This window comes from Emys orbicularis, chromosome 12 (genome assembly GCF_028017835.1).
Source record: "Emys orbicularis isolate rEmyOrb1 chromosome 12, rEmyOrb1.hap1, whole genome shotgun sequence".
NCBI classification, from domain to species: domain Eukaryota; kingdom Metazoa; phylum Chordata; order Testudines; family Emydidae; genus Emys; species Emys orbicularis.
In genome coordinates, this window is record NC_088694.1 from 10,766,843 (window position 1) to 10,779,214 (window position 12,372).

Below are 12,372 nucleotides of genomic sequence, written 5' to 3' on the forward strand. Positions count from 1 at the left end.
CAGCCTTATTGTAGTGCCCTGAGCCAGTGGAGTGCTGCCAATCTGGTCTATTTATTTTATTTTAGCTGGTTTCATTAGAAAGTTATCAGGGGTCCTGGAACACACAAAAACCCTTAATTGTGGACATCCATGTTTTAATATAGGTATATTTTGCTATTGTATTAGAAATAAAACTTAGTACTCACTTAGTACATATGTTAATGAATCCTAAAATACTCGTTTAGAAGGTTTTAATGCCTTTGGGCAATCTCTTACAAAATGTTCTTAAATAATAACTTGTCTACCTAAAACTACAGAAGTGCAGCTTAGTTTCTGGCCAAGCTTTGGTCTGTTTGATATCTATAAAGTACTTGTTAGAGCAGGTTTATGTGTGACTGGTGTGCCTATTTTCTTGTTAAAGCCTCAGCTCTTGTGAAATGCATGTGTCTGATTAAATGAGATCTGGTCTAACTATCTTACCAGGTGTAAGTGATTGGGTAAAATTGCTACATGCTCATGATGACTAATGGAGGAACATAGCAGCTTGCAAAGGATAGCCTGAGATTTCAATGTGATTATAGATATCCAACTTGGGACACTTTAAAAGGGCCTGATTTTTCAGAGGGAGGGTGCTGAAAAATTGGGGCTGTTCTAAAATTAGGCACCCAAAATCAGTAACCACTTCTGAGAACAGCATGGAGGCCAAAGAATTCTAGTTTCATCCTCTTACCCCCTTATATCCATGCTAATAGGAAACTTCCTGAAAGTGAGATGTTAGGGTGGGGGTTGGGCTGTGGCAGGCATTTAAATCAGAGGGGCAATGGAGAACAGTCAGGTGAAGAGAGCAGTGGACTATACAGACACAGAAGAAAAAGATAGTCCCTGCCCCAAAGAATTTTTAATCTAACCTTGTCTCTTGGATTTTCACTGTTGAAGTTGTCTCCAAAGCCAATGACTGTAAGCAGCTCAGATGTGGACCAGAAGAACATGAGAAAATATTTGAGTAGTTCCTGCATTTCAGTGTTTGCCTGCAAGGGGCCGTCTTCTCCAACAATCAAGAATATCATAAGCAAAGCCAAAGCAGGATCAGAGTCTAAGGGTATGTTACTTACTCAAACCATAGCTGGACCCATCCCACAGGTTATGTGGAGTTGGGAATTTTCCAGTTCCCAGACATCCTGAAGGGGTCACCCACTTGCCAAAGAACTGCTTACAGTCTCAACCATAACTTCAAAAAATATAGAGTCAAGGTAGTGGAGCTGAAATTGGTCAAGGAGTAATCCAGCAGTTATTTGGCCAGTGACTTCTTTGGTGGTGTGAGGGTGAAATAGGATTCTCTACTTTCATTAAAAATCTGGTTGAGACTTGACTGGCTCTGAAAGCTTCAAATGTAGGCACTAGTCCTATAACTTCCACTGTTAAGGAGTTTATGTGCACCAAGAAGCTTATGAAATACTTTCATTGCTTAAAAAAACCTGTAAGCTAGGTGACAACAGCAGAAGTAACTGAAATAAGGGTGCTTTTTCACCTGGTCAAAAGTAACCTAGCTGAGCTCCAACAAACCGGGCAAGGATAAGCTGCTCCACCCTGTCAATAACTCAGTTTCAGTGGGTTCCTGAGCAAAGAAGTGTTGCTTCCCAGTTCATGGTCTCTTATTTGATAAAGAAATGCAGAAACAATACAAATGTCAGTAATACATAAAGGGCAGTTCAGCCTTAAAAAGAACTCTCCGTATTTAATGGTACAAAAGACATAGGACCTTCTACAAAGATACAAATGAGCCTTTGAAACTTTTTTTTAATGGTGTGTTTATTCCTAGTCAGCTGGAGCTCCATGTACCAAGGGGCAGAAATTGGCCCAGAGATAATTGATGCTTATTGTACTCCACACACCTTTAGACTGATTAATAAAATTAGGTGCAATTTTCCTTTAAGGACAGTCTGATATTCCCCTTGACTCTTACGTTAAACATGCTGGTAGTTTCAGTGATCATCTTCCTATTCAAGGATGCAAGAGTTGCCTGGGCATGCCAGCTTCTTCAGTCCCTTTCCATCATGAGATAGCAATAACTGTTTTTCCTCTGGGCTCTGGTCATTACTCACCCACCCCTTCCATCTTCATCCTATTGTTTTAAATTGCACTTTATTGCCACCACAATTAATGGGTGACATGATGTCTAACACTATGTCCAAACATTCCTAGGGCTGTCTGTTTTCACTGTAGAATTCCTATTCAGTGAAGACTTCCTTCCCCCATTCATCCATCCAAAAGCTCTCAGATCCACTCTACAAGCTACAGCATAAAAAGACACAATTTCTGTTCTAAAGCTGATGCATTTGTTTTACAGACAAGGAAGATGGTTCAAAAATGGACACCAAACGTACCTCTGTTTCTCAGCTGCCCAGGTAACTATTCAGAAAATATCTCAATATGCTGTTTCTGGAGCATTAATATTGTTGCTGTATAAGTCTCCAGATCATCCCAAACCTCTAGATACTACAAAACTACTAGCTTTTTTCTGTGTAAGAATTGTCTTGCCGATTTCCTGAGTTGGGTTTAAAAGATACAGATATTTAAAGGGCCTTTCCCCTAAGATATTTAGAACTCTCTATATCTTACATTGTAGAGAATAGTATCTAAGGCCTAGATTTTTCAGAAATGTGCATATGCAAAAGTGCAGACACGTATATGTGAAATCATGGCAGATGTGAGCATGAATGGGCAGTCAAGTATCCAACTCTGCATTTGCATATGCAAATTAAGCACAACTGAATATACAGGTGCATGTATGACCTTGATAACCTGAGCCCTATTTTTTCAAGTAACTTGGTGATTAGAATTGAGTCTACCAAGACTTTATTTATACACCTTTACTTTGCTAAAATAGTAGGACTGTTTTAGCATGGAGGGCTTATACTGGGGAAAGGCTCTGTTTTAGGCTGTGTTGACTGTCTTCAGTAACTTTGTCTACCCATTCACTTATATTCTATCGAATAGCTAAATGTAGTCAATAGGAAACATAACAGGTTGAAATATACTGACACCTTCATGATAGGGCTAAGCAGGTGCAGTGACATCTGTTTTACACTAAGATTGAATTTGACTGATATTTCTCCATTTACTGGGAATTACTAATGTTATAACTTTAATACTGACTCTTGTACTGCATGCAGGAAAATGTGGGGCATTGATGACTTTGAAATTGGGCGGCCACTTGGGAAAGGTAGATTTGGAACCGTTTATTTGGCTCGTGAACAAAATACCCACTTCATCCTAGCCCTAAAAGTCATCTTCAAGTCTGCCCTGGAGAAATCACAATTGGAGCACCAGCTCCGAAGAGAAATAGAAATTCTGAGTCATCTCAGGTAAGAACCTGTGCTGAAAGTAAATAAAATAACCATGGTTTCAGAGTAGGAGCCGTGTTAGTCTGTATCCGCAAAAAGAACAGGAGTACTTGTGGCACCTTAGAGACTAACAAATTTATTAGAGCATAAGCTTTCGTGGACTACAACCCACTTCTTCGGATGCATATAGAGTGAAACATATATTGAGGAGATCTATATACACACCCATACAGAGAGCATGAACAGGTGGGAGTTGTCTTACCAACTCTGAGAGGCCAATTAAGTAAGAGGAAAAAAAACTTTTGAAGTGATAATCAAGATGGCTCAGTACAGACAGTTTGATAAGAAGCAAGTGTGAAAATACTTACAAGGGGAGATAGATTCAATGTTTGTAATGGCTCAGCCATTCCCAGTCTTTATTTAATCCTGTGTTGATTGTGTCTAGTTTGCATATCAATTCCAGCTCAGCAGTCTCTCGGAGTCTGTTTTTGAAGTTTTTCTGTTAGCCACCTGCAGGTCTGTCATAGAATGGCCAGACAGGTTAAAGTGTTCTCCCACTGGTTTTTGAGTATTATGATTCCTGATGTCAGATTTGTGTCCATTAATTCTTTTGCGTAGAGACTGTCCGGTTTGGCCAATGTACATGGCAGAGGGGCATTGCTGGCACATGATGGCATATATCACATTGGTAGATGTGCAGGTGAACGAGCCCCTGATGGTATGGCTGATGTGATTAGGCCCTATGATGATGTCACTTGAATAGATATGTGGACAGAGTTGGCATCGGGCTTTGTTACAAGGATAGGTTCCTGGGTCAGTGTTTTTGTTCAGTGATGTGTGGTTGCTGGTGAGTATTTGCTTTAGGTTGGGGGGTTGTCTGTAAGCGAGGACAGGTCTGTCTCCCAAGATCTGTGAGAGTAAAGGATCATCTTTCAGGATAGGTTGTAGATCTCTGATGATGCGCTGGAGAGGTTTTAGTTGGGGGCTGAAGGTGACAGCTAGTGGTGTTCTGTTATTTTCTTGGTTGGCCCTGTCTTGTAGGTGGTGACTTCTGGGTACTCGTCTGGCTCTGTCAATCTGTTTTTTCACTTCAGCAGGTGGGTATTGTAGTTTTAAGAATGCTTGATAGAGATCTTGTAGGTGCTTGCCTCTATCTGAGGGATTGGAGCAAATGCGGTTATATCTTAGAGCTTGGCTGTAGACAATGGATCGTGTGGTGTGTCCTGGATGGAAGCTGGAGGCATGTAGGTAAGTGTAGCGGTCAGTAGGTTTCCGGTATAGGGTGGTATTTATGTGACCATCGCTTATTAGCACAGTAGTGTCCAGGAAATGGACCGCTTGTGTGGATTGATCTAGGCTGAGGTTGATGGTGGGATGGAAATTATTGAAATCATGGTGGAATTCCTCAAGGGCTTCTTTTCCATGGGTCCAGATGATGAAGATGTCATCAATGTAGCGCAAGTAGAGGAGGGGCGTTAGGGGACGAGAGCTAAGGAAGCGTTGTTCTAAGTCAGCCATAAAAATGTTGGCATACTGTGGGGCCATGCGGGTACCCATAGCAGTGCCGCTGACTTGAAGGTATATATTGTCCCCAAATGTGAAATAGTTGTGGGTGAGGACAAAGTCACAGAGTTCAGCCACCAGGTTAGCTGTGACATTATCGGGGATACTGTTCCTGATAGCTTGTAGTCCATCTTTGTGTGGAATATTGGTGTAGAGGGCTTCTACGTCCATAGTGGCCAGGATGGTGTTTTCTGGAAGATCACCGATGGATTGTAGTTTCCTCAGGAAGTCAGTGGTGTCTCGAAGATAGCTAGGAGTGCTGGTAGCGTAGGGTCTGAGGAGAGAGTCCACATAAATAACCATGGAGTGGGACTTACAGCCTGAGGAATGCTGGTATCCCTGGCTGACTTAGTCTTTGCACCCTCCACTTTAGCAAAAGCCAGACTGCAGTTCATTCTAGACCACCCTAGTGGCAAGCTCAACAAACTGGAGCCAGTCTTCTGGGTTGCCTTTTTGGTGATACAGAGAAGTGGAAAACGTGATTACCTTACTTCAAAAACAACTTAACCTGAATTGGTGAACTTGAGAGGTGGGAAAGAAGGTAGTCCTGCTCATTAGTTTGTCATATGGGTGAGGAAAATCTCTGAGATCTATCCCTACAAACTAATTGCTATCCTCTAAGAAATATACGGCAAACAAAATGGTGTGCTGCTGGTGGGCCTCACTCTCCCCCCACGCCCTCAAGAAATTGTTCCTTTGCCTTTTTCAGTTGTCTACTTAAGGCTAGAATCTTGAGGGTCCTAATTCTGATCACGGTTCAGTTGTGAACTAAAGATCTCATTGGGAAAGCTGAGATGCTGAGCTTGCTGTCTTGATTTCTAACGTGGTTCAGTTGTGCCAATCTCAGCATGCTTCTGACTAACCTAATTCCTGACTGTCGCAGTTACAAGGCTAACTGTGCCTCTGAGCCCTTCTCTGAGCTGAGTGCACCCCCTCAGGTGTTAGGCCTTGTGCCCTTCTCCCACCAACTCCTAGGCGACAATACCCTGTGTATTGTCTGTGCTCACCCCAACAGGTCCAAGTAGGTTTAGGTACCTGTGGTTCTTCCCTTTTGGGAGCTTGTGACTAGTGGAAAGAATTTAATCTTAAGAGCATGAACAAAGCATAAGACAAAGGTTTGTTAAAGCAATAAAAGGGCTACCTACATATCTGTCTTGCCTTAAAGGCTTGCTGTCCCTTAGCAGAGACCTACCCAGACACTCAACTTCTGGAGCCTGGCTTCACCCTCCCTCTCTTGAGTGACTCTTTATCCAGCCCCAAGTCTTATTGTTCTCCTGTGTTTTCTGAGCCTAGTTAAACCAATTCAGATAGCTCAAGAAGAGTGGGGGTAGTGACATTAAAGTCCATATTCCTGGGTGCTTGCTGAAAGTCTGTTATCTGGGCAATTGTCCTGGCTTCCTGCATTTCCTGACAATCCTATTATCAAATAAACTCAGTGCAGTAAACATGCCAAAAGGCAGGTCACATACAGCATTCATAAATTGTCACATAGCCGCTCCAAATCCATCACACTAACCCTGGGAGGAATTTTCTAGCCTTCCTCCGCCAGACCTCTGAAATAACAAGCACCATTTCTACAGCATGGCTTCTACTCCTGTTAAATCAGCAGCCAATGCTACTTAACGTCAGTTGTCCTATTGTCCTTCTGTTAGTAATGTATCGTCTGTTTTTTACGTACCTGATCCATTTAGTCACTAGACCAACTAAACTATGGGATTATTATTTTCCCACATGTGCAAGCTTTCATAACACTCCTGATCCAACTGAATAGGAATGTGGTGGCGTGAATCAAGAAACTAGCTTAACATCTGGCTTCAGTGTTGTAATACTTGTTTGATTTTCAGCTACCAAACGTGACCTTTCTGGCTTTTTTAGGCATCCAAATATTTTGAGATTTTATAACTACTTTCACGACAGAACTCGGATCTACTTGATGTTGGAATATGCTCCAGGAGGGGAGCTGTACAAAGAGTTGCAAAAACATGAGCATTTTGAGGAGACTAGAACTGCCACGGTGAGTAAAGTGTTGATGCTCCTTATGTTTTGTGAAGGGGAATGGAATCTCATCTTGGAACTACTATAATGTATGCACTGTAGGCATACGCTCTGGGTTTGTATGCAGAACAAATCATCTTGCCTAAGTAAAACTAGTTGGAAATACCTTGCTCACAAAGTGTCTCGTGTGACTGCCAACGTTCCAGTTCCTGGATTGAGCCAGGAATTGCCAAGATGTGGCAAGGCTTCTTTCTAATCTTCAAAGGTTCAGTACATCCATCCCTGGTTTTATATAGTACTACCATTAGCTTTCTACGCAACTCTTACAAGCAATATCAAAACAAACATGGTAAATATCAAACCAAATCACTCACTGCTGAGCCACAACAAGGTTTGTATTTAACTTACTAAATGGCTAAATCATATTTCCTATAGAAAACCACTACATAAACTGTGTTTGACTGTATAATTCTCTTGGGTGTGGCACATTCTGCAGTATGTAGAAGAAATATCTGATGCTCTGATATACTGCCATGCTCAGAAAGTGATCCACCGAGATATTAAGCCTGAAAACCTCCTGCTAGGACTTAAAGGGGAACTGAAGTTAGCAGACTTTGGCTGGTCCGTGCATGCTCCGTCACTCAGGTGAGTCTGACTCCTCTTTTCAGTTGTAAGACCACTACTATATGGACTCAGTCTCTATTCGACTGTCCTGTATTTACAGCTCCTCCACTGACAACATTTTGGTAAAAATCTGTCTAATATCCTAATCCTCTCATCTTGATTCACTGATGCCACATAATTGTCTCCAAAGAAATGAACTGTGGACAATCATTGGATTGTGACACCACTGATGCTGAGCAAGGAGGAGCAGGATTGGTTCAAGGTTGTGTGGTCCCTTGAACACTGAAATGAATCCTCCTGGCTTCTACAAAGGCATGAAAAGTATAGTCCTTGTGCCCTGCTTTGCTTCCCCTACATGGTCCTTGAGACAGCATGAGCAGAGAGGTCTGTCGGCAGCCCCAGGACCAACAGCTGAGAGAAGCTCTCCTTCAAGGCTGGCTATCTCTACACCTTGACTGGCACTTTGAGGAAAGAAAGCAAAACCGTGCATATGGCTTTTCTTAGATATTAGAATCTTTATTTTTTTCCAAAGATTCTTGCGACACAGACTATAGTCTGTAATATTACTGTCATGGAGCCATATAAGTGCCTCTTGTCTGTCTTGAAGCACTAAGAGAATGTTTTTGACTCTGCAGCCCAACCCCTCATGTAGCTTCTGTTTGACCTAATCTAGATCTCTGGCTTCAGGAGTTATGTCTAGTCCCCAATCAAAACTACTCCTTTAGACTGAAACTTAAGAAATTGTATGCACGGAGTCACCCAGCTTGCATACACAATTTTGAAAGTTTGGGCCTTAATTGGTCAAAAGGTTAATTGCTGGGTAAGTAAAGCACTTCCTAGGATTGAGACAGAAGCTAATCTACTTTCCCCACACCTAGGCCACAAAGCTGACATCCTACCTCTAGGGCAAAATCTTCAAAACAGCTCAGATTCTAGTCGGTCCAAATCCGGCCCGTAAAGTTCTAAATTGGGTGTGGATGTGCGTAGTAAATCAGTTATTGATAAATTTACTCTACCTTATTTTAATGCAACAAAATGACTGGTGATTTTATTTTTTAAATAGGAGGACAACATTTTGTGGCACGACAGATTACCTTGCCCCAGAAATGATTGATGGGAGAACCCATGATGAAAATGTTGATGTCTGGTGTGTTGGTGTTCTATGTTTTGAGTGTCTTGTGGGGTATGCGCCATTTGAAGCACCCACCCGCAATGAAACATACAAAAGAATTGCAGAGGTAAGCTTTCCTAAATCCATGGAAGAGGTTACTTGGTTTTGAGAGCAAAGAAAACCACCTCCCACAGGCAAACAAATAATTAGGCTCGGAAGGATTTTTTTTTTTTTTTTTTTAATCAGGGAAAGCTGATTTCATGGTACGCACAAACTAATGAAATAATAGCTTAATTGATGACAATCAAAGTTTACAGATAGGCAAAGTACGAAAAATGCTGCTTGAGAACTTTGTGTTTTAAGGATATTTACTTTGTATATTTTGACTGATGTTGACAACTTGTGTTTTAATGGTTATAACACTTTAACTTTTTGAATCTCGCCATCTGTCATTAAATAATTGTCTGATTTCCCCTCCCCCCCCAATTTTCTGCAACTGTGAAAATTTAAATTGATAAAAATGGAAAAAAGCTTAAACATTTGATACTTATTGAATTATATAAAAAATCAAATTCTGGCAAGCCTACAAATAACCTAATCATATAAAAGATTAGACTAGGAACCCACAACTGTCAGCACCACTGATAACCAGGCCAATAAATTCTCTTCTTTAGAATCAGACACTGCTTGGGTTTTGATTTTGTTGGCCTCAAACATGACTGGTTAAAGCACTGTCAGAGTGCATTACAGAGAACTGGGCATCCTGTTTGATACCATCTTGTTTGATACCATCTCTGTATTCATTAGGATCCCTGACATTCCCAGTTAAAATCTTCAGAACAATGTCAAAATAACATTGTTTATTACGAGAAAATCCTGGTTACTTTTTCTTGCCCTTACCATTTCCCTCTTCAAAGTCTGTAGTTGAGCAGGGTTAGATAAAGATGCCTTCAGAGTACATGGACTCATTCTTAAATCAACAAGAGTCCTTAAATAGTAATGTGAGGCACTCCCTTTTACTGAAGCACTCATCAATTATGCTACCTAGTTACTAAAAATAGCACGAACACATACTATGGCACTTCAACTGGCAATACATATGGCAAAACTGTTAAATCTAAATTAGTGTTGGATGTGTTTCAGACAGCTGCTCCTTTTTTGTACGGAGTTTGGGGTGAAAAGTGGTGACAAGATTTAAACTACCTAATTTGAAACACTGGATCATCTTGGATATAGATTTGGGGCCTTGTCTTGTACCCATATATCTACTGGAATTTTGCCATTGATTTGGATGAGAGCAAGACTGAGGCTGTAATTTCTTTTCTATCTGCAAAATTGACATGGTGGAGGGGGATGAACAAATGTAGATAAATATATTGAAGACTAGGGATACAGATACAAAATGTACCAGTTGGTTCTAATACTGGCCTTATTCAATGAAGATTACTCTCCTTCATTAATTCTGTCTTCCACACTGCTCAGTACAAAACGACTCTTTAAAATTAAGCAGCCAACCAACTTATTCCAGTGAACACTATCAGCTAGTGTCCTTGACTGTGTGACTCTAATGTGCACACTGTATCACAGATAATTGGAAGAGTATGTATTATGCCCAGAAACATCGATCTTATTTTGCACATTAATCAGGGTTAAAAGTATATCGGATAAAGTTCTTGTGATTAGATCTATTCTGTGGCTGCTCTGACAATGATCTGGTATAGGAGACGTTACAATGTAATTCTGGAGCACACAAAGAATTTTACTTTGTGAAATTCAGTTGTTGTCATCATAACCCAACTATACGCTATCAGACTTGTATGCATTCCAAATCTTAACTGTCAGTAACAGTCTTGCATTTTCGTAGTCTTTTTGAAGACACTAATTTACTATCATGGAATTACCTGGCTTTGGTAATATTGTTACATCACTCATTACCCATTAAGCAGTACTTTTTGTAGCTGTGAAGACTACAAAAACTTAGCACACTAGACACCGAGCAGTTGTCAAGACCACAGTCTATTGTGCTGACCAGTGCTGTCTCCTGTGTCAGTTTGTCTTATAGTTCGATTGCAAGCTTTCTCGAGCAAAGACTATCTTCCCCAACCCCTTCATTCTGTTTGTACAGCACCTAGTGCATTGGGGTCCTGGTCCATGACGCAGGCTCCTAGGTGGTATTATATTATTCATTGTACTTGCATCATACCTGTTGTTACCTTGTGGAACTAATGTTCTTTTTTTCCTCTCCCCCTCCCCCCAGGTTAAATTCACATTTCCCCCATGGATGCCTGATGGTGCTAAGGACCTTATTTCAAAAACACTTAAGCGCACTCCTTCTTTGAGGCTGTCTCTCAAAGAAATAATAAAACATCCCTGGGTTAAGAAGAACTCAAGGAGGATTTTCCCACCAGTTTATAAAGCAGCTGAACAATAAACTCGTACTTCCAAGAAAAGACATTCTCATTCTGGAATATTGACTACTTGTGCTTTTTTGAGATGGCTGGATTTTTTTTAATCCAATTAGGATTCAGTTTATCAGAATGAACAGGAGTGGGGAGTATTAGATTAAGGTAAAGAACTTTTTGTGATGCTGGAAAGAAAAAAACACTAGTGTAGGTCTTATGGCTTAGGGTAGAGAGGTGGTGGGGAAAATAGCTTGTCCTCAATGTAATATTTAAATGGATAGGGGTTAATTCACTTTTAGCAATAAAGCAGGTGCTGTCACTAACTATAGTCGTTTGCTTTTTGTATAAATTTAATTTGATAATTGGGCTTTCCCTCCCCCCGTTCAATCTGATGTTTGAATACAAGCTTTGAGAGCACCTGCCACCTTCATGCTTAGGAGCAATTACGATGCAGGAGGTTCCTTTTTTTAACCTATGCGTCATGTGTGGAGTCCATTAACTTTGCAGTAGGTAACCCCCCCCCCCCTTTGCCTCTAGTTTGCACATAACGCTGCCGCGAGAGGACAGGGGGGGTTGGCTGTATAAGAGAGCGAGTGAGCGAGCTGTGCTGCAAAGCGCGGACTGGACAAGTGCTGCCTGCCCGCCTCTGCAGCGCAGGGCCCGAGCTGGTGGTAAACAGCGAGTCCCTTACACTGCAGCGTGCACCCCCTCCCGCTTCAGTGCAATGCTGAAGGTACTTGTCTCCCCTTCCACGCTGGGCCCCGCGTGCCTGCAGGCCAGAGGATGCCCACTCGCCTCCCTCCGCCCCCAGCCAGGCCAGCGTGGGAGCAACACTCTCTGTGACTCAGCGGGAGTCAGTTCCAAGACTGCGCAGCCGCAAACGCGAGAAACACCCACGATGGCGGCGCGGAGGGGGGGGGGGTCTTGCAGGGTTAGCCGGCCTATAGGTACGCATGCGTCCTGAGTGCAATTATGGCACGAGACAGTCGCCGGCGCGCGCGTCTGCCTGGGGAGGGGCGCCAGCGCAGCACGTGGCCAGCTGCGTGTCCTCCCGACGAGTGGCGCTTCCCTTCTGATGTCACACTGACGCAAGAGCGTAAGATTGGAGACGGGAGTCTCCCACCCACCCCCGTCCCCCACCAGCGCCTAACTCTCCTCACGGCGCAGGCGCCGCCGCCGGCTCTGGCTTCCATTCCATTCGCAGGGACGGCAGGGGCGCCGCGTAAGGGGGAGACGCGCGGCCGCAGCACCGCCCGCCCGCCCCGGGCCGGTCACCGCCGGCACCATGAAGTTCTGGACCTCGGAGCATGTCTTCGAGTAAGGGCTGAGCGAAGGGGGGCAACGGCCGCGGGGC

General features: G+C 42.7%; 1 protein-coding gene across 1 annotated transcript; it reads left to right on the top strand.

Annotated features, from left to right (window-relative positions):
- Positions 1-930: 930 nt before the first annotated feature.
- On the top strand, positions 931-11,047 carry LOC135886652 (aurora kinase C-like). Its single transcript, XM_065414432.1, has 7 exons — positions 931-1,078; positions 2,327-2,384; positions 3,153-3,344; positions 6,762-6,900; positions 7,378-7,526; positions 8,569-8,743; positions 10,874-11,047. The coding sequence occupies exons 1-7, from the start codon at positions 931-933 to the stop codon at positions 11,045-11,047; spliced, it is 1,035 nt and encodes a 344-aa protein (XP_065270504.1).
- Positions 11,048-12,372: the final 1,325 nt, after the last annotated feature.

Bases quoted from the DNA above. Each gene is read 5' to 3' on its own strand.
- LOC135886652 (XM_065414432.1), top strand. From the start codon at position 931: ATGACTGTAAGCAGCTCAGATGTGGACCAGAAGAACATGAGAAAATAT. The intron at 1,079-2,326 runs GTATGTTACTTA...TTTGTTTTACAG, and splicing joins AGCAGGATCAGAGTCTAAGG to ACAAGGAAGATGGTTCAAAA. The intron at 8,744-10,873 runs GTAAGCTTTCCT...CCCTCCCCCCAG, and splicing joins CATACAAAAGAATTGCAGAG to GTTAAATTCACATTTCCCCC.